Source organism: Ceratosolen solmsi, unplaced genomic scaffold (genome assembly GCF_000503995.2).
Source record: "Ceratosolen solmsi marchali unplaced genomic scaffold, CerSol_1.0 scaffold6, whole genome shotgun sequence".
Taxonomy (NCBI): Eukaryota; Metazoa; Arthropoda; class Insecta; order Hymenoptera; family Agaonidae; genus Ceratosolen; species Ceratosolen solmsi.
The window spans coordinates 14,088,900-14,112,774 of record NW_011948414.1 but is presented as its reverse complement, the minus strand read 5'-3'; the positions used below and the strand labels follow the sequence as shown (position 1 = coordinate 14,112,774).

Here is a 23,875-nt window from a genome sequence, read left to right as displayed (position 1 = left end):
TATAATATTAACTTCATTTTCATGATTGAACATTAAACATAAATTTGATTCGTTATTTGTCAAGTATTTATTATATTTTTACTTACAAGAACATCATTTATTTATTTAGTAACGTATTAATTTAAATAATGATCTACACAGTACTCGAGAAAAATTTTAAACTTTTTATTTGAAGGGCATAATATTATGTTTTAATAAGATTAGTTAAAGTTTTGATTAAAACAATATAGTTACATACGTTTTGTTTGCAGTAATCGATTAATGTTTTGAACGTTTAAATACTGGAAAATTCCTGTAGCACTTAACTAAAATATCTTAATAACATGATAACGAAATAACTGCTATCAATGTAAATCAAATGGTTCGTTTATTACCACATCTTAATAAAATTGATCATATTAATCATGTTACTTTAAGTAATTTATTAATCATTTTTGTCAATAGTTTTAATTTTTCATAAATACAAAGACAGTTATATTAAATAAATTTATATAACTTTGAAAAATATACGATATGAACGTTGAACATAATATATTCATCGTTTTTATATAAAACTTAAAAATTACTTTAAAAATTTGAAGAATTATGTGATATGAATTAATCTCAAATAAAAATAAAATACACTGTTGTCAATCAAATAAAATTAAAAAAATAATTTATAACAAATAAATATCTCGATATTATACATAATTTTTATTAAGAGAAATGAAGAAATTATAAAAAATATAAAAAGAATATAATTATATTTAAATGGAAATTCTCTAATATTTGTATATTTGAATTGAATTTATATAAAATAAAGCAAATTTTTCAATAAAGCAAAAAAAAGAATTATTTAAAAATTTAGATTGCTATTCGCCGTTTATTTGGTTTAAACTCAATTTACGTTATTATATGTTAAAATGCAATACCAATACACTAAGTTCAAATTGAATTATAGAAAATGTATTAATAATAAAATTACTATAATCGTCTCTTAATTTAAACATTGTAGAGAATTTTTTTAGATACTAATGTAATTACTTTTATTATAACATATTATACATACGTCAATATAAATAAACTTTAATAGTAATTTAAAATAGTATTATATCAACTTACCGTACTCCCGGTAAAACCATAATTATCATGCGACATTGTAATTAAAATCTTGTGGAACCGGCAGATAAAATAGTAATATCTCCCACACTGTACCTTCTATAATATGCTTTATATATGTATATATATATGCTAATATAATATGTAAAATCTATGTAATTAGACATATAGTTAGAATAATGAAAAGAGATATTGAACAATATATTTTTCACGGACCACGTGTACGATTCCGAGGTACCGATGCTGTGACAGGTATGCCGGCCGTAACTGGACTGATCGCGATACGCACAAGTATTATTTATATAGCGACACTCGGAATATTCTACTGCCAGCGTATATACGAATGTAACATACCTATCGTTGAGCGCGAGACTTCATAAGAAGTTTTGTTCGCCTTCTCCTATCTCTCGTCTATTACTGCGCATACTATTGTATATAGACGTGAGCGACCGGTAATTAAGGAGATCCGCGTAGACACGTTGTGCGCATACGTATTCCGGTAATTTTTCACTTGAGGAACCACTACCGCGTATCTTCACTGTTATTTCGTCGATTGCTCGATTCTGTCATACCAGGGTCGCGAGTTATTCTATACTTCTACAATGGTTTCTTTTCACATTTTTACAGTTTGCCAAGTAAATCACAATACGCAAGTATGCCTGTAAGATAGCTTTCGAAAGTTGCTTCTAGTTATCAATCTTTGAGTCTAAATTTTCCATAAATTCTTTAATCTTTCAAAGAATCTTTATTTATTCTATTTAAAAGTTCTTAATTATTTTATAATGTTATTCATATATTTGATAATTTAATATATTTTGGTAGTTTGTTTTATTTATATAGTTTATATGGTTTATAGAATAAAATATTACTCTTCTTACGATAATACAATCATTATATTTCAATTTATTCATATGTATTAGATTTAGCACTAAATTTTATTAGGCCATATTTATTACTGATTACATTTAATTAGAATGTAATCTTATTACATTCTAAACTTGTATTTGTATTTACTGATAACTTTAAAATTAATTTTATATTTTTAAAATTAAATAAAATTAATAAATAAGAAATGTACATATACATATTTTTTAAATATTATCAAATCGAATTATCAAATAACTACAACAAAAATGAACAGCAAGAATCTGTTATTAAAGTAAAATTTAAATTAAATAAATATAAACTTATCTGTGTTCACGGATTTTAACTTAATTATTATTGATTTAAAGACGCATATTCTAAGTATATTTCGAATAAAAATAAATTTTGTTTCATTGAAAATCAACTTACTGTAACAAAATTTATTTATATAAACATAAAATTTTTTTTAATTCAATGAAATAACTATTTCAATTTGAAAAAAATGTAACAATACATAATAAAAATAAGATAAACAAATACAATCAAGTAGTGTAAGACAAATATGATAAGACAATTATACGCTTTTTTGGAAAGTTAAACGTAAACAGGTTTGTAATTATTTTATTTTAATTTCAATGACGAACAAATTGAATTGTTAACAAAAGATGTATTTGATACATTGATTCTATCAATAAATTAACGATTTTTAATGACTTTAATGCTGTTTTTTAAAATGAATTTTATATATAGAATAAAATTAAATAAACATCAATAATATTTTAATGTAAACTATTTAAAAAGAAAATAATTATAATTGAAAAATAGAAATTCCCAAAATAAACACAAATAATTTTTATAATAAAAGTTTGTATCAGTTATAAAATTTTATGAAATTGTGTTATAAACAATCAATATGTAATATAATCATTTACTATTTGTTATATAATATTGTATCAACAGAATAATGAATGAAATAATTAGAATATAAAATAAATATTTTTATTTGAAAAATATTCTATTTAGACAGATTTATAAAAATTCTTAACTCTCTTAAAATCTCTTAACTATATTATTGTTTTATTATCTAAAGAAAAATTTAATATGATATATTTAAAATATATAATATAAAATTCTTAATTATAAACTTGAATATACAACAACCCTTTTAAAAGTAAATATATTAATTTGTTTATAGGTTAATTTTCCGTAAAAACATTATATTACTTTGATATTTTATGGAACTGAGAAAAGTACTTAAAACTAAATTATTTTAATTTCGAATTATTTAATAAAATTTTAATAAGTATGTTTTTAACACATTTCTTAGTATTTTTATACATACAAAAATAATATCAACTATTTACAGATAAATAATACAATTTTGATAAGATGAAAGAGCTGATCAATCGAGATTGTAAAATACATTAAATTTTTTATTTATTTTCACAACTTCCAATTAAAATTTTTATTATTATGAAAGTAATATAATAAAATATTATAAATGTTTAAAAATACTTTTATTAAAAGATATCAATATTTACAAACGTATCATATTTTAAAGTAAAAAATTTTAAGAAAAAAATTAAAAGAAATTTTAAGAAAATAAAATATTTAAAATAATATATTCCACATAAATCAAATGTTACAAATGAATAGAAAATATTACAATATTTAAAAATGACAAAATCCTGGAAGATTAAAATTAAGCTTATTTTTGTTAAAATTCTATTTAATTTTGAATATTCATAATAATTCAGTCTTATACAAACAAGAAATATTTATATTTTAATATGAATATTTATATTATATATAATATAATCTAAACAATGCAAATCTAATAAAAATACAATAATTATACAGTAATAAATATAAAATAATTATAAAATTTGTATTATATATACACAAAATTGTATATATATACATACATACCACTGTTAGGTATACGATAAAATTTTGTATTTCACTAGGAAATTATAATATCATAATTAACTATATGTGTATATATGAAACATTTTCATATATGATAAAATTTTTATTATTTTTTAAATACATGTTTCTCAATTCCACAATTGTACAATTCAACATCTACAATTGTAAACTTTTTGTATTGCAAGACCTATGAATATAAATATATAATTTTATATTTACTATACATACATATATTAATGTATTAATTTAAAATTTGTAGATATTATATATATACATAATGCAGATATAATATGGACAGATATATAGTCTTTATAAAAAATAAAGAATAAAAAATTATAATTAATGGAATTATGAATAAGTAAACAATTATTATAAGATAATATTTTTAAGGTACAAATTGCATAGTTGTATAACTTATAAACATAGAAATAATTTATTAATGAAAAATTGACTTTATATATTATAAATAGTTTTTAATATTTTTTTGTATAATAATTAATTAACTTTATTGGATTGTAACTAATTATTTAAGCAATAAGAGTTTCAAAAGTAATATTTCGTATAAAATTTTTAAAAAATTTTTGCAATTTTGTAATTTTCTTTAAAAATAATCTAATACTATTTGTTAATTTACATAAAGTGTATAAATTAAACTATAATATTTTTAATGATGTATTTTTAATAATATATCAAAATAATTAAAATTTATTATTACCAATTAAAATATTAATATTATCACGTAATCAATTATTTTATCGGATAAAATACAATAAAATGTACTTCAATGGAAATCATATCATACGTATAAAAGGTAGCTTTTGAGATTTCAATTCAGTGTATTTTCAGTTTCCAAGTATATTTTACAAATTTGTTTACTTTTGTCTCACATATTAAGAAAACTAGAGCGCTTAACATTTATTAGCTATTTAGTTTCTATTTGTAAAACCACAGTTATAAAATGATCGTCAGTGTAGTAATATTTCACATTATTTCTAACCTTGAGCTTTATAGCATAAATGAACCTGCGCATGTATTTTATATTTCTTTATCCTTTCACTTTCTTACGTTGATTATTACACTGTGGAAATTCTTAGACTTATTTTTCTTCCCTTAGAATGATTTAAGGAGAAAGTATTTTATCTTTAAATATTTCAGTATCCTCACTCACTGCTTACATATATAGAAGCTTCTATTGAAAATCTTTTTAAGGATCCAGATAAATAGGATTTATTATTATTCGAGTAACTTGTGGACTCATTTATGCAATTGATGATCAGTAGATCATTGGCCTTTTAACTACATACTATGGTTTTTTTTAGAAGATTCTCATATCTCAATTATGTACAACTGGAAAATGATTAATGAAAATTCTAATCATAATATTCTAATTATTTGTGAATACATAGCATGTTCATTTAATTTAAATTTATAAATAAGATACAAATTTGCTTATTAATACAAAAATTACATTTTTATTTAAGTAAACCTTCAATAAATTCTCTTCAATAAATAAAGGCAACATATGTAAAATGAAGTGAAAAAATTACAGATTTTATCTTTAAAATTAATTTTTATTTATTTCATTAACAATTGAATGAAAATTGTGAAAAAATTACAATGGTGATAACTAACATATGCTTTGATTTTAAATAATTAAGAAATTTAAGATACAAGATCGTAAAAAGTAATTTATTATGATTTGAAATATGTTTTACTTACATAATATATAATATAGCCTATAATGGAACACTAATGAAACTCTAATATTTTAATAAGTAAACGTTAAATATTTATTATAAATATTTAACAAATTTTTCAAACAAATTATTTGTTCTTATATTCATTTACTCTTTCAGCCTCCAAAAAAGTGATACATTTATTTTAATCCACTAAAATACTCTTGTCTTATCTTTTAGTGCCAATAAATATATCAAATTTACAATATAAATTGATTATTATTGATATGTAAATAATATTCATGTAAATTTATGATTGATCATTAAAATATTACAATATTCTTAAATTATCAGGCAATGAAATATCGTAGATAAATTGTGTCAAGATAATACTTTAATTAAATATTATTATATTATATATTTTCTTAATCTGAATTAATTATTAAATATAGAATTGTTTTTGTTCAAAAATTTTATTAACAGTTATATATATTATTAATTAAAAATATTGTATATACGTATGTTTATAACAACTATTTAAAAATATGTACATAAATTTAATTGTTCTTCTTAAATGGTTAAATATCATATTTTAATTTTTAATTTATACTTGATAACACATTATTTACATTATTACATTAAACTACTTTAGACTACTTATTCATTAAATTTATAAAATGAAAGACATTTAAACTTATTTCTTAAATTAAATTTATTTATAAAAATTTCTCATGCAAATATTTAAAAATACAAAATTTTAAATTCATATTAAATTTACTATTTTCCTTATTCAAATAAATAAAATAAAATAAAAATATAGTTTATGGAAAAATATATAAATATGTATTGACATTAAAAATTTCTGTTTAATTCAAACTTCAATGTTTCAAATTTTTAATTTGTTTATTTAATTTAACTTTTTTAATTTGACAAATTAATTTTTAACTTAATATAAATATAAAACTGTTGGATTTTTATTATCATACATTGTTTCAGTTATTATCATAATAAATTTTTAATAAATCTTATATAAAAGATTCTTTATAATTATATACTTATTATATTATTAATTTACGAAGGGCTATGAAATTTCAATTGCAAGATAAAAATTAATATTAATATATACAAATAATAAATTAATACAAATAGAGTTTAAACTGGACTCTGAAATAATTTTACTATTATTACAAAATATTATTAAAATTATATATTATTAGAGTTATTTGAAATGAATAAAATTTAACACGGAAACGACTATCATAATAAAGATTAAATAATAATTTTTAATAATGAAATATTTTGAGAAATGATGTAGAATGATCTATAAAAAACATGCATTTCGTTTATATTTAATGTAATGTGAATATGTTTTATAATCTTTAAAAATAACCAGATTGTTTAACAAGTAATAACAAGAATTTATAGGTCTTCTAAAATCGTATCTGATATTTAATTTTTGAAAGTGAACTGAGATTATAGTAAATTATTTTAAACTCATTTACCTATTATGAAGTAGATTCTTTTTTGTATTGAATTGTTTCTTAAATTCTACTAAGTTTTTATTTATAATACGCCATTTTTAAAGAAGATATTATACTTACATGTTAAAACAACCGATGAGTATTATTAATGAGTAAATTGCATATATTTATACTTCTATACATTATCAATACATAGAACCACAAATAAATATCTACTTGTCATGATTTTTAATAAATTGCGGACTTATTCTTCCTACTGGAGATGTTATTTTAAATGCATCTACAAAGATCCGATGTTGTTTTTGAATTAATATCAATTCGCTTTAAATGAAATAATACAAATTATTTTTTCTATTATTATTTATTGTAGATGAATCTAAAGAAAGAAACAATTATAACTATTTTATTTGCCAATCTCTCACTTTTATATTGTATTGTTGATTATAAGTCATCATATTGTCCGTAATTTTTTTACTGTTTAAATTTTGCTGATCCTGGATAATTATAATGTACATAATTTTTTTCACCATCACCATCTTCTCCAATCATAAAAATAATTTTTTATATTTAAATTATTTAATTATTGATATCGAATAATTTATTCAGTTTAGATATTTACTTTAGTATTAATTCTTCATTTCTCTTTACGATAAATTTACAACAACTTTAATAATTTCGATAGCAAAACTTTCAATAGAATATATTTTAATGCAATTTAATTGACATATCGTTTATCCAAGTACATAAACATATTTTGTAATGTATTTTTAAATGTAAATATCAGTTGTAATCATTGTATCGTATATATTAATATAAGATAATAATATATTATTAACATACAATAAATTCTTTACTATTTCTTATATAGACTTTATTAATATTTCATCATAAAATCCATTATTTATTGTTATTAAAATATATAAATAAGCATATAGATAGAACATTTAATGAATAACATTAATTTTAAGCATCCAAAATTATTCTTAAATCAAATATTAAAACTTATATAGGTTAGTCAGAATCCTTCTATAATATTTCAAATTTATTAATATCACAAGATGTAATAATATATATATTAGCAACTCTTAGTTGAATAAGTGACATTTTATTTGACAATGTATCATTTTAATATTAATTCCAAAACGATATTTCTCTCAATCGGTCGATATAAACATTTTTTTAAGTTTTAACATATTTTTACCAATAAATTTTAGATACGTTACTTGATGACTTATAAAATTTAATCGAGGCTCATTCATAGCAACATTTAATTTAACTTTTGAGCTATGAACATCATATTGTTGAAAATAATAATGTCTTCGACTAAATATTAATTTATTGCTTACTCTTTATATATCGTATCACAACAAAGTACTTGCGCTTACACACAGATTGTCAATAGAATTAAGAGTCGCGTCAGTGTCATCAGAACTGACTATGAATTAGCTCGCCTAGTTATCGCAAATTCTCCCTGCGACACTAGTTTATATCCACAACCTTCCAATAGCAACTAAAGGATGTAAAACTGATGTAAATTAATGTTTCTGAATTAATTCATTACTTGACTGATACTCTATTCTTTATTTTTCTCATGTTTAATTGTAGATACTCCTTTATTAAAAAAAAAACGAAACCTCTCCATTATCGTTATAATTTAAAGCTCAATTTATACATTATTTCACAAACTGAAAAATCATTGTAATAACTAATTGTCTAGACTAACTGCTATAACTATTCCGGAAAAAAACAATATGAATTACTAGTATCGTATTGGTTTACTACAAAAAATAGATATTTTTATATACTCTCAACCCTGAGAATCAAAGGCCAAAAACAATCAAGGGCCTACCGTATAAATCTAATCAATATTTGTAACCATTTTCACCAAACATTTAACCAAAAATACATTTTCAGTAATCGTTAATCTCACTATTAAGCCACTACAGTAGTGTGAATTTTTGTTAGCTCTGATCAGATCTGAAGAAAGCATAAAAATAATAAACTAATTGATATTACTATTTTCATTAAATTTTTATCACATCATAGAATTAGGGCCACGACCTCGATAAGACCATGATCTCGATAAAAACATATAAGTAGCTCTTAGATTACCAAAAGATTTATAAAAAAAATAAAATAATAACCAGTAAAAATAATAAGAAAAAAAAGAATGAGTGAAAGCAAAATGAAAGAAAATTTATATAAATGTAGAAAAATAAAGAATTTCCATATTTACTAATTTTCTATTCTTTTTTTATAATAGTCACTGATCTTATCACGAGTGGGTTTCTAAATTATTTCTGTAGATTAAAATACACATTGAAAAAATATGAAAAACGCGGCAGCAACGAATGATCGATGGAACATATGAAATAATAACTGCTCACAGAAAACGTTCATACTTCTCTAATGTTATATTTTAATATAAATTTCAGCCACAAGGATAGTGTAAGTGTTTCCAGACGATGATTCCAACAGTATGCACACAGGAATTTTACCAACAAATTCTAACTGTCAGTAATAATTCAAACATTAATTGTAGTATATAGTACATACTTCAATTTCGTATATAAGCGATCTGAAAATATTTTTCATATTCTCACTGATCAAGGATTGAAAATCAAGACTTGGATTTTTTTTGGTATTTTTTTGGAATTTTCTTATATAATTTAAAATGAATATTTGGAATAATCAAATAAAAATTTTAATTAATGTCTTGAAATTCAACTAAACCGCAAACCAAAAATCCTATATTTAGTATAAATTTGAATTTTATAATTTGCCCTTATGCTTCTACTATATTAAGAATGCCAATTACTAATAAGATTAAAAACTTTATACTTGTTATGATGGGTTATTGATATGAAGGAGTTATAATATCATATATTAAATAATTATTGGATTATTTTCATAATTGTTTTGAATAAATTCACATTAAAAACAAACTAAAATAGCTGTAGAATACGTTAATGGTACACTATACTGCATAAATAGAATGTATAGTAAGGAGAATTTGAAAATGTATTGTTCTCTTTATTATTCATTACAATGAGATTATTTAAATTCATTATAATTTAAAAATACTTACAATAATCAAGACTTCTACAAAAGCTAATAAACACTATGAATATATTAAGTACATTAAAATGTAATTATTAAAAAACATTTAATTCATTGCTCTAAGTTTGCATGAGTTAAAAATAAAGAAAATAAAATATCTCTAAATTAAATTAATAACAATGAATTTAAGACTACAAGACTCATACTGGAACTGTACTTATTAATTCAACACTTGTACTAAGTATTCAGTTTCTATCTAGTTTCAGAAAATTTAGAATATTATTTTATGCAATCGGATTGTTTCGAAAAAAATTATTATTATTTTATGCAATCGGGTTGTTTCGAAAAATATTATTATTATAAGAATTATTCAAAAGATATTTATTTTACATCAATTTATTCAGATCTTTAATATTGTATTAACGCAATTTCTTTATTTCTTTAAATATAATTATATACTGTATTTTTTATATTAGTCTTTATATATAAACATATAAAGACAAATAAAAATAATAAAATATACTTAATTATATTGAATTTAATAAAATGCAACAGTTTTTTAAATATTAACAATTAATAATTTTACTAAATGTTTTATTATTTATTAAAAGAAGATGAATATTTATAAGAATAAAATTCTTACTACCGTAACCACTATAATTAAATAATTGAAAATAATAAATAAAAAATTCAACACACACTGTAAGTAAATAATATTTAATTTACTAAAAACTGTTTTAAAGAATATGTTTATCTTGACTACAATTCATAATATTAATTCTTATATACATTACATTGTATTTCATTTTACTATTTCTATATATAAGTATAGTTTTGTAATATATATATATATATGTATGATATGTAAATATCCATTGTCCGCTTATTAAAATTATTTATTTAAATAGTAATAAAATTTACTCATATCCTTTCAAAATATTCCAATTACCTTTCATTTCAATATCCCATACTGTTATAACTTTCAGATCACATAACTAAATTATTTTAAAAACATATAAAAACATACTATTTAATAATCGAAACCACAATAACTTTTATAAAGCTAAACTATTTCTAATTTATTTTTCAAATACAACTATTCATAAATCGTTGTTATAAGTAAATTAATGTTTAAACAAAATTTAGAAATAAATTAAGAAATAATATTTCTACAATATCTATCCCACTACAAAAATAATATATTTTGAATTAGTAACAGATTTAACTGAAAGAATATTAGAACAAAAAGGTAAAATAAGGAATATTTATACAGATAATGCTATCAATATTTTAAGTTCAAAATGTAAAATTAAAAAAATTTACTATTTTTCTGAAGTACACTTACGTCGTAGTTTAAATAATGTAATAATCGTAAAGAAATAATGTTATTAAAAATGTTATCCATAACCGAATTATCTATGTAAATACACTATTTTATATATCAGTTTAAGTTATGTTCAGAATGTCTTTGTTGAAAACAAAAAAGTAACTCGATAATAAACAGTTTATTTCAAAACAAAATCAATATTCTACAGCAAAATCCTCCTTTGTAAAAACTCAATTTTAAAACCCATTTTTATTTAAAACAATGAAATATTAAAAACATTTACTAAAAACATATAGAAGTTTGAATTATTACAAAGTATTTTAATTTTAATTTCCATTTAATTTTCAATTGATACATTTTCCAGCCAAGCATTTTATATAATGTATTAATTATATCAAATATTTCACAAAGAATAAAATACACTTACAAAATATATTTAAATTAAAAAATCGTTAATTATCATAAATTCATTAAAAACTAATTATTATTAATTAAAAAATTTTCAAATAGTCATTTGAAAATTCTTATGTCTGTAATTTTTCATTCGAATGCGAATTTTTTTATTTACATCTGAATATCTTACACCAAACTAGACCAACTGCACAAATCGTTAAGCCAAGAGCTATTACAGTTAAATAAACTACTTTTGTGATTTTTATGGGATAGAAAAGAGAATCCTTTATTAAAATAATATTCTCGTCATTTAGTTCAACACCCTGAAATTAGTTTATAATAGTTTATTATGTTGCTAATTTATAACTAATATAAATTGAAAATAATAAATATTATTTAACTTTAAACATTATTTTAAAACTACTTACCTCGTCAATCCAAACAATAGGCATAAGGGAATTGGTTAAATTTTTTGTAATATCAATACCATTAATTATTCGATAAAATATATTAAATTGTACTCTTTTACTTCCTCGTAAAACTATACCACTTTTCTGTAAAAGAAAATAAATTTGAAAATTCAGATTCGTAATAAAGTAAACATTAATTCCATTATCATAAGTATATATTTAACAAAATAATAAAAAAAGGAGAATTAGTAAAATTATATACTATTTGTGTTTTATTAAAATAATTAGAAATATTTATCTTAAATAAATTAAATTATGTTTCATTACATAAAAACAAACTAATAAATATACAGAGAATTATATACTTTAATTTATCATTAATTTATTTATCCTTATGAAATTTGAATTATTTTTATTATAAATCCAAAGCTTATGGTTTATAATTTAAAATTAAAATCAATGCGTTCTAAATGATATTTCATAAAATAAAAAGATAACCAGAATTGTGAAAATAAAATAAGTAATTAAAAATATTAATAACATTTTCATTTTTAATTGAATTTTTATAAGTATAAGAGGTGTTCGAAAAAGTAAATAAATATAATTTTTGTGGTCGAATTTATAAACACGTCTTTTGTAAAATTTAAACAAAATGTAACTTAATGTTTTTATTGTTGATAAATTAATTATGTGCCACTGATTTTCATCAAATATTATTCTTTATATTTATCAATATTTGTGATGATTTTTATTTCTATTTAAGCTAATAAAGATAATAATCAAAAGTTAATTTCAATATAATGACAACATTAATTTTAATATAGTCTCCAATAGACAGCAATTTTAAAGTACTATCTATAAAGTTTATACTCAAACAATACATACACCTTTTTCTAGTATTTTATAATCTAATAAATTCAGTGAGGACGCTTTTACGATGTATTACATTTCAATATAAATATTAGTTTTTATAAACAAAAGAAACCGGCTTTGTATACATTACTACTTTAATAGCTATGTAAAGTATATCATTCATGATTAATAAATATTCAAAATGATTTTTAAATTCTGTATTAAATATTTACTTTATAGTAAAGAAAGTAATTAATAAATCATAAACTGCCATGCTTTTTAGTCATTTATAAAAAAAAGCAGCTACAGAAAAATATCAAGTAACCATGACGATAACAATAGGAGCTTATATATTCCTGTATATTATGTGTACATCATAAAGGGTGTTCGACCTATCGTTGAAATGATTTCCTTAATTTGTATAAATTATGGAATTTCTAGTTAATTTACAATTCTACCGCAATTAATAAATTGAACTATATGTATTTGGCCATTTTTATAACCAGTACTTAGGCGAGACATTTGTACTACCACAAAGATTGATCGAAGCACAGATCTGTGAAATGCTTCATCAAATGAAAATTTCTGATTGAGACGTTGAGGCTACATTACAATATTTTTGTAACCATATATCTCTTTATTATACTTATAGTCGGATTTATATATTTATTTTTTATATTTTTCAGCTTTTTCTTATAAAGAATTGTAAAGAAAAATATATATTGTACATGATTTCTTTTATTTTATTACTTTAATTGCAATTAGTTATTATTATAACTCTGTAGATAAGTTATAATTGTATTACAAAATAAATTAAATTTATTATAACAGCTTTTTCTGACATTTGAATAAATGATAAAAGTTTTATTATATCTTATCAATAAATTAACACAATCTTCAATGTCTAAATATTTATATTTAATATTTTCTTGGTCTTATTTCTTACAAAAATTAATATTTTGCTTTTACTAATTTTACAACTATATATTTAAATTATAAACATTAAATTTTGAACTATAGTATTGAAAAAAATCATGTATTTACATTTGTTTTATAAATCAGTTAAAATTATAATGCGATTTAAGAAAAAATGATATTATTTTCACCTTTAACTTAGCAATATTATAATTTATCAATCTCGTAAATATGTTTACAAATTTCACCTGCAAAATAATATATAGGCTGTATTAAGATCATATTTGTAATACTATGGTCCATTTGTACCAAATTCATTAAGTGATGACGGCTAATAATAGCCAATTACTTTTCATCTAGTCCTCCAAAAATAGTTAAAAATATTTATAGCTAAAATACAGAAATTAAATGGCTTATGCGTCGTCTAAATGTATCATTACTAACTGATTATCAGATATATCTAACACTATCTTATAGTAACATTCTTCGTTTTCTGGGATATCCTAGTATATACTTAAAAAGGTAAATAAACCTTTGTTTTTTTTATCTATTACATCATCATCGTGTTTGTTATATAAATTTAATATTATTTGTTCACAATTTATAACTATATATGTATCTAGAATATTAAAGAAGTTACATTTCAATAGAATCATACGACAAAACCATAAATATTTCTATATATACAACATTTTTCATTACTAATTATATGAAACGTATATTATTGTTTCATATCGGATGAATTTCAGCTATATTATTCTAGTAAAAATTGTTATAAATTAATATTATATAATATTTGATTACTAATACATTAAAATAAAAATTATTTTTCAAATAATTTTTAAAAAAATATAAAAATTTGTTATGCTTACAGGTTCCAAATCAACAAAAGTTAAATGGAGTGATTCATTAGGAGTAAGACCATCGATTGTGTTTTTATATTCTTCATTAGCCAAATAAAAATGAGGGAATGTCAATATAGCTGGTACGTCTAAAAAAAAAATTATTTTACATATGAACAATTAATTATAATTATAATAAACTGTAATGACCAAATGATATCATATAACCTTATTATAATAAATTATAATATTATTATTATAATAAATATAACCTTTTTATGATGTTTTCTTTTTCTGATATATTTTATATGTATTAATTTAAAACTTGATAAAAATGTAAATATGTTGAAACTATAAGTATAAATTTTAATACGTTTACGTGTATCTATACTAATAAGAGTTAATTTTTTCTTAAATTATTGAAATATTATTTTTAGTTTATCAAATTTATTTTTTAATAAAATAAAATAATTTACAGTCAAAATATACATAATAGTTTATTAAAATAAAAATTTATTTAATAAAACTATAAAATAAAACCTATAAACTTCATATAATCAATTATATATTTATTTTAATACTAATGATAAATTAATAAGTAATGGTTTATATTTAAAAATTTGTTTTTATTACTTCAATTGTTATATTGTTTATTTCGTGTATTAATTCTTTATTAAGTTTTCTTTAACATAATTTAATTTTTTTTATAATATTAGTGAACATTAAGTTTTGTAATATATAGAAAATATGAACTACGATTAGTCATCATCTATTAGTTTTCAGATTAATATTTCGTTAAACATCAACACGGTGAAAGACATTGATTTTAACTAGTTAAATTGTTTTATGATTATTAAATAAAAGTAGACCAAACTTCATAAACCGATGGTAAATTTGACTTTGAATAAAAAAAAAAATTTGATTATTATTATTGTTTTAATATTATTATTAGAATTTTTAGAAAAATATATTTTAATATAAACATATATAATAAAATAAACATAGTATAATAAAATAAAATTAAGTACAAAAAGATTTTAATTTATATTATGGAACAATAATTATATTATAATGATATAATTATAATGATGATTATATAATAAATTTACTTTGACAACTCCATAATTCCATAGCACCGTCTAAAAGACAACCATCTTTGCCAGTGATTCCTTTTGTTTTATTTAAGCAGAAGCACGCATTAGAAGAAAGATTTACACTTGAACTAAGCATGTCATTCTCTACTGCATATCTCAGACCCGAGATATCATGATATATAATTTCACTTTTATAATGAAGATCTATTGACCTTTAAATAATTGTTGCCATTAATTAATATATTATTAATCTGTACCTAATTAAGTTTTTATTAATCTTACAGTAAATTATATACCATTGACAGTATAAGAATTTTAAATAAATCTAAATGTTTTAATTATAATTAGTAAAAATATTAATAAAAATATTATTATTCTTATTGGAAATTCAAATTATTATTTTCTAGTAACTTTTTTAATAATAATAAAAATTCAAATGTTGATCTTAGTTATAACTTAGTATTAACCAATGATTACCTGCATATGTCAGACTGAAAGACTTTTATTTTTGATTTAGGTGATTGATGAGGTGGAAAAATCGTTGTGTCGGACCCATAAATGTTATTGCATGAACTATTGAATTTCCAGATGTTCAATGTTGAAGCATCATTCCAAGATAGAATTTCACCCAATGAATCAATGTTTTTCACGCCATTACTAATGTTATAATGCCCATCATTCGTATTATTTTTCTGATCATAAATATAATTGTTATTTTTATAAATATAAATCTAATCATTTTTAAGTATCGAATTAATCAGTATAGTTTTAAATAAATAAATTTATTTCATATTTTTATATTCTTCTTGAATGTTAGTTCTGCTTACAATAATAATCAATTACTTATTTATACTTAAAAATATGTACGAATATATTTTAATGAAATATTAACACACACTTTGCATATATAATTATGAAACTAATATTTTTATTAGCTTCTATTAGCTTATGAATGATTATATTAATATTGTACTTAATATAAAATTTAAAATAATAATTGCTATTCGAAAGTAATACATATATTATATAAAATTATAAGTGTTTATCTATTTATTATATAAATTAATTCTTTTAAATATATAAATTAACTTACATAGCTAAGTAAAGAAAATTTAAATCTGCCATCGCTAAGTTCTTCCAATTGAATTGGTGCAAATTTTTTTATTTCTTTACAAACAAGTTTTAGAATACCTTGTCCAGCTTCATTTTTCTTATTACATGCGATATGAATACCATCAAATAAAAATTCTTTCGGTGTTGTTTCTATAAATACATTTTTTGGTTCATAAAATAATGTTGGAATGACTTTATTGACAAATACTGGCATCCGATTTTCTGCTATTGTACTTACCATCTAAAATATTACATTCATATTATATTCATTAATATATATACTTTAAGAATATTTTAAATAAATTTTAAAGCAATTATTATCTTAATATATAAATGGTTAAAAAATGATTAAATATTTCCGATTTAATTTCATGTAACAATAAAAATAACTATTATGTATTAATTAACTATTACATAATAATCATCATACGAATGATACAAAAATGATCATTCAATTTTTTTTCGACCGAATAAGAGTAGTGAAATATTTAAAACTCCCAATTGAACTATGTAAAGAATTAAACTGTTAATATATTTTGTTATGTTGTGTCACCTATACTGGAATGATTTGATGGCGTCACATTTCAATATTTACACGCGGAAGAAATCCCTTTATTTACAGTACAGCGATAAATGCAAAAGAAAGATATTTAGCGAAATGTTAGTATTATTACCTTAAATATACAGAAAGTAACGATTTTATGAATTCCCATACACATCACTAAACAATTAATTATACTTATGTGGAATTATAACAATTATTCCAGTTCGATTTGTTTATACAACAAATTATTAAATTAAATACATAATATTATTGTATGAATAATGATTATTTATTCAAAACTTTCTATGATTTATATGCTAGTAAATAAACCTAAATTAAAAATAGAAATCTGCGTTTTGTAATTATTTATAGTAAATTAATTTCTATAGTATTTTATAAAAAGAACCAATATAAAAAAGTATTTACATTTTTATTATTTATTTATATATATATTTATTTATTTAATTATAAGTAATTGCATAAAGTTACATTAAAAATAAATTAAATTTGTGTTAATTATAAATTTTAACGTTAATTGTTTATATTCAATGCATATAAATTAAAAATGTTTATATTTAATAAAATAAGCATTCAAAGATTTTTAATTAAAAAATTTACAATCTTTTTTCAAATAAATGTAACCAAAATTTCCATGAAAAACTATATATTATTACATTTTATATAAAATCGCATTTACTTCTACGAAATTATATTTTGATTTTAAATTTAGATTTTAAATTTTGGCTAATTTACATATTTAATATATTATAACTATATTATTTTCTTATATTCTTTAAATAAAAAATAAATATTAATTTATTTTTGTGTTTTGAATGTAGTTTCAATATACATAAATTTAATACGTAATATATTTTATCATTGTTTTATATAGAATTTATTTCTAAATAATATCATCTTAAATGTAATACCATTAATGGTAGATGGACAACGGTAATGACATCGTCTTCCTTGTTTGGCTTTGATGCTTCTTCATTAAATTTAAATATTTGGTTTTGATAATATGAAAAAGAACCATTATATTCAATAATATCATATTTATGTCTAAATTGGCTGAAAAAATACAATTAAAAACTCGTTAACATTTAAAAATATTATAGAAAAAATGTAATTGTATAAAATTAGATCTAATATTTTTCAAATATTCAAAATAATTTCAAAAATATGTTTTTATACTTTTACTGACTCATAAATATATGGTCCAACTTCATTAACTTCAGGTTTAGCTCCAAGTTGAATTTTGTCAGGATTAGTAACATTAAAAAAATATACCTTAAACTGCAATGGGATTGGTAAAGTTTCCCATCTTTTGTATGCATCTGATCCATTAATCAACATAACAGACTAAGAAATTGAAAATTTCCTTATTAAATTCATTAATATGAAACTAAATATTTTAAACAAATATAAAACTACTAATACAAATGAAAAATTGTGTAGTCGGTTGCATAAAATTAAATCTAATATTTTTCAAATTTGAAAATGATTTCACAAATATTAAAATACGTTTTTATATAATACTATCTATTATAATTTATATAAGCGATTACACAATTAAATTAAAGAAATTTCCATAAGTGTTTTATATAACTAAATTTATCAATACTACTTTTTTAAAACATTCAAATAGCTTAGTACTTTTTATAACAAAAAGAAAATTTAAGAATATATCATTAACTACTATGAAAGTACTGTAATAAATCAAAATAACACCGAATTAAGCACCGAATTAAGAATTACTTAATCTTATTCATAATTAAGTTTTTTATTACATTATGATAAAGATATATTCGTTTAACATAACATCATATATTAATTGTCGAACGAAATTGATTGTTACATTTTATTAACTGAAAGAGTAAATAAATTATTATTATACAATATATAATTTTTAAATAGATTAGAACTTTTTAACATTTAAAACTAATTTCCTTTAAAATAGAGTTCATAGTTATAATATATAATATATGACTAACACAATTTCAATTTAAAAACTAGTAACATTTTGAAGAATATTATATCTAATTTTCATTCATAAGAAGTGATTTGAAAAATTAGAAAAATGGGAAATAACTATATATATATATATATAAGTTATGACATAAAAATTAAATAAAAAAATATTTTAGGGAACATCAAAATAGAAATATTTTTAATAATATTCATTATCATTAATTAAAAAATATTATAAATATTAAGTATTATTATTAACATAATTTTCAGATTATTAATAATATATGTAGTTTAGTATTTTTTTAATGAATAATATAACTTATTTTACATGATTAATTAATTTATTTAAGACTATTATATTTAACCGAAGAAAAGTAATTACTCTAAACAAACATTAAATATTTTCATAATTTTTTAATGTCATATAAACCATTCTTTAGAGTTATGCTTATATTTATCAGAATATTTAAGTGTTAAATGGATTTTGAAAAGTTATTTAAATATAATGAAACAATTAATAATATATGATCTGAAAATGTACACATGTAAGCGAATTATCAGATATTTTCCAATGATATACATTTTTATCATGCATATATTGTGTATACTGTAAGTGTGCATAGATCCTCAAACATATTCATGTAGGCTGCGATAATTATATTACAGTTTTAAATAATTTCATCAATAATAAAAGTAAAAAATAATTAAAAGTAATAAACTTTTAGATATTGAAAAAAATATTAAATATGCGTTTAACTATCGGAAAACTATTATTATAACTAAAAATTTTATTGTGTTTCTTTATTATTTATACATAATTTATCTTTTAAAAAAGTATAATTCCCTTTGAATATTCGATAGTTAATATTTAGTATCGCCAATATAAATAAGAATAAGTTTTATTAAAAATTTAACGTGTCAATGAATAAAGAATAATTTACATAATAAATCATTTTATATAACTTACTTCGTCTATGGTTTGATCGATAACTAGTGGAAATACATAAAATCCCAATAATAATCCAATAATTGTTAAGATAATGCCAAAGATAATACTTAGAGATTTACACGAGTTAAGTAACACTTTGATTAATAACATATTTTATCTTATTTTTTAATAATTCAATTGAATTTTTTAATAAAATTTTTTATTTTTAATGAGTATATTTGCACATGTATAAATGTAAACATTAATTTATTTATTGTCAGTTAATAAATTCTTAAAAAATTATTTTTAATTTTAACAAAAATTAAACTGACTGATTAAACAGACTGTGAAGTTCTGATCTACCTGATAAATCATTTAAGCTTATACTTTCTAATATTAATCACGAAAATGATTATTTTTTATCAATTATCTTTCTTACGTTATATATACGTGTATGGGTGTGCGTAAACGCGCACGCATCTTTCTGTGTGTATTATCAGGAGATATTACACTCTGTACTAAATTCTAAACTTTATAATATATTGTAATATAGTATAATATACTGAACTAATCGATAATCACAGGCTATTAATAATAAAATATATTATAATAGCATTGATATAGTTATTTAATAATTATAAATTTTATGTAATTATGTGTATGATAATTATAATTCTACATTCTTTAAATTTTAGAATATAAAAAAAATTTTAAGATTATTTATTTTACAATTATCAATATTACGTGAACATATAAAAAAATTTTTAGTAGATTATTAGAATTAAAAAATAAACTAATTAAAAATGAATAGCTTTCAAATATCAATTTGAAATATATAAAAAAAATTTTTTTTATTTCCTAAAATTTATATCTAATTTTTTTAATAATTTATACTTATTTCTAAGTATATATATATTTCAATAACTTTTTTGAAATTTTTTTTCTAATTTTAAAAATTTTTTAGCATTAATCAATTCACTAAAACATTATCCATTCTAAAATTATATGATTAAAAGTACTAATCACAATTTGTTTATGTATATATATATTAATATAATCCATACATATAATAGCTTCAATTAAATTAAATATTACAAGTCTTACTACTTTTTTTATAACGATAGTCTTCAATGGTTTTCAATCTAATATTAGCAGTTAAGTAGTTTAGAAAAATGGCTTAAGTAATATAAAAATTTAGAAACTAAAATATTACTCCTTAAAATATTTAAATGTTTTTAATCTAATTATATTTTATTTTCTAAATCAAAATACATTTATTAAAAAAGTTATTCCAAAAATAGTTATTTATAAAGAATCATTTAAATATTTCACTAAAAAAAATTAAATATATTCTAAATTGTTATAAAGTAGAATAATTCAATCATAAATTACTAATACTACAAATTAGTCAGATGTAGAATAAAATCATTACAAAAACAAAAATATAAATTAATATTAGATCTATTTTCTAATAGAATTAATTTAACTAAAATTAATTAACATATACTATAAAATATAAACAAAAAATTACTTTAAAAATAAGATTTATTCAAATTTCTTTTATTTATAAATTATATTTACAATATATAATTTCATCTTATTTTTGATATTTTATGTTACTTAAGATATTTAATTAAATAAGATTATTAAAGATATTATAAAATAATTAACTGATTAGTTAATAATCTTACAAAACATAAAGAACAGAACACATCCATACATATTGTATTTATTCGAATTGTTTAAATAATGCTAAATTAAAAAAAAAAAAATAAAATAATTAAATTAATCCGTTATATATAATCATATTATAATATTGAATTTAAATATATTCAATAAATTGTAGTCGTAAAATGAATTCTGAAGGACGAAGTTTTTGATTATTTGAATGTAGCTTTAAAAAAAAAACTAAATATCCAGCTCAATTAAAAGTCGCTAAATTTCATTTGTAATTATTGTACAAGTCAATCATATAATTATAATATAAATATAATTATAATTCAAAATTATTAAAAGAAAAGAGAAAATACATATAATTAATTCCAATATTACTATGAAGAGGAATGTAAATTGTTTCTTATTTAAAGTTTCTAAGATTAGGTTTTGAGTATCTAGTTTATAAATTAAATCACTTTTTTTCTTATTATAATATTCAAATTTTGTATACTTTGATATAATTTTTATATTATTTAGAATTCTCTTTGATAATGTAAATGATATTGAATTTATCACCATTTAAGCAAAAAACAAATTACAAAATTTTAATGGGAAAAAATGGTTAAAAATATTTTTATAATTATTGAAGCATTTAATGCATTCATAAAAAAATCCACTTCAGAATTTGAAATCTTGCATTTTTTAATGAAATCCATACTGTGTAATGTACCAATAACAGTTTTTTTATGACTTTCAAAATTTATATATTTAAGATTATATTTGACTGAAATAATTCCGAAAAATATTAACTCTTTGAAAATTACCAATATAATTTAGCTTTTACGCTTAAACGAATTCAAACAATTTTATATACCTTAACAGAAAATAAACGTTTATACAAAATTTAAATGATATTTTAGATGAAATTTTAAACGTAATAGTGAAAAGATTAAAAATATCGCAAATACCTAATGCATTAAAGTGTAATTTATTTAACGACTAGTTGCCATTTCTCTATAGTAATGCCATCATAAAAAATTTGAAACAAAATTTACTATTACTCGCTATCTAATTAAGGTAATGGATAAATTGACCTCGATTCAATTGATAAAAGTATATTTAGAAATTAGCTGAAAATTATTAATATCTGTATATCGTTTAATACTGTTAGTTTATAATTCAATAAATCAAAATTATCGTTGTAGTAAAATTTTGACCTTTTCAATAGTTACAGAAATAATGGAAATTTTTCAATACAATTTATTAATAGTGAAATTATTAAACACTAATAATTTAAACATTTTTATTGTTGATTAATAAATTAATATAATTTATTTATTACTATATCATAATTGCTCATATAAACAAAATAGAAAATTAAAATGATTATGAACGTATTTTTTTATGCAGTGCTTAGATCTAAAAACTTTTATTGCATGTTTATTGTACTATACATTTTACATTAGCAAAGATTATGAACTGATTTTTGTAAATATATATATATATATATATATATAATACTACTGCATAATCTTTATAATATTATACTGTATCGTAAGCAAACAACTATCATTAAATTAACTTTTATATATATATATATATATATATATATATAAATAAATAAATTATAGTTAATTCAAAATTTTGATAAATCTTTATAAACACATTGAATATATTGATTAGATTAATTATTATACTAGAATATATCGGTACATTTAAAAA

At 19.6% G+C, this 23,875-nt stretch overlaps 1 protein-coding gene across 1 annotated transcript; it reads right to left on the bottom strand.

The window, feature by feature from the left end:
* Nucleotides 1-11,941: 11,941 nt before the first annotated feature.
* LOC105368475 (sensory neuron membrane protein 2) lies at nt 11,942-20,676 on the bottom strand. Its single transcript, XM_011507487.1, has 9 exons — nt 20,537-20,676; nt 18,803-18,960; nt 18,528-18,669; nt 17,035-17,295; nt 16,419-16,633; nt 15,957-16,153; nt 14,878-14,996; nt 12,257-12,388; nt 11,942-12,151 (listed from the first exon to the last, which is right to left on the bottom strand). The coding sequence occupies exons 1-9, from the start codon at nt 20,666-20,668 to the stop codon at nt 11,996-11,998; spliced, it is 1,512 nt and encodes a 503-aa protein (XP_011505789.1). The 5' UTR covers nt 20,669-20,676; the 3' UTR covers nt 11,942-11,995.
* Nucleotides 20,677-23,875: the final 3,199 nt, after the last annotated feature.

Bases quoted from the DNA above. Each gene is read 5' to 3' on its own strand.
- LOC105368475 (XM_011507487.1), bottom strand. From the start codon at position 20,668: ATGTTATTAATCAAAGTGTTACTTAACTCGTGTAAATCTCTAAGTATT. The intron at 16,634-17,034 runs GTAAGTTAATTT...ATTTATGATCAG, and splicing joins AATTTTCTTTACTTAGCTAT to AAAAATAATACGAATGATGG. The intron at 14,997-15,956 runs GTAAATTTATTA...TTTTTTTTTTAG, and splicing joins GGAATTATGGAGTTGTCAAA to ACGTACCAGCTATATTGACA.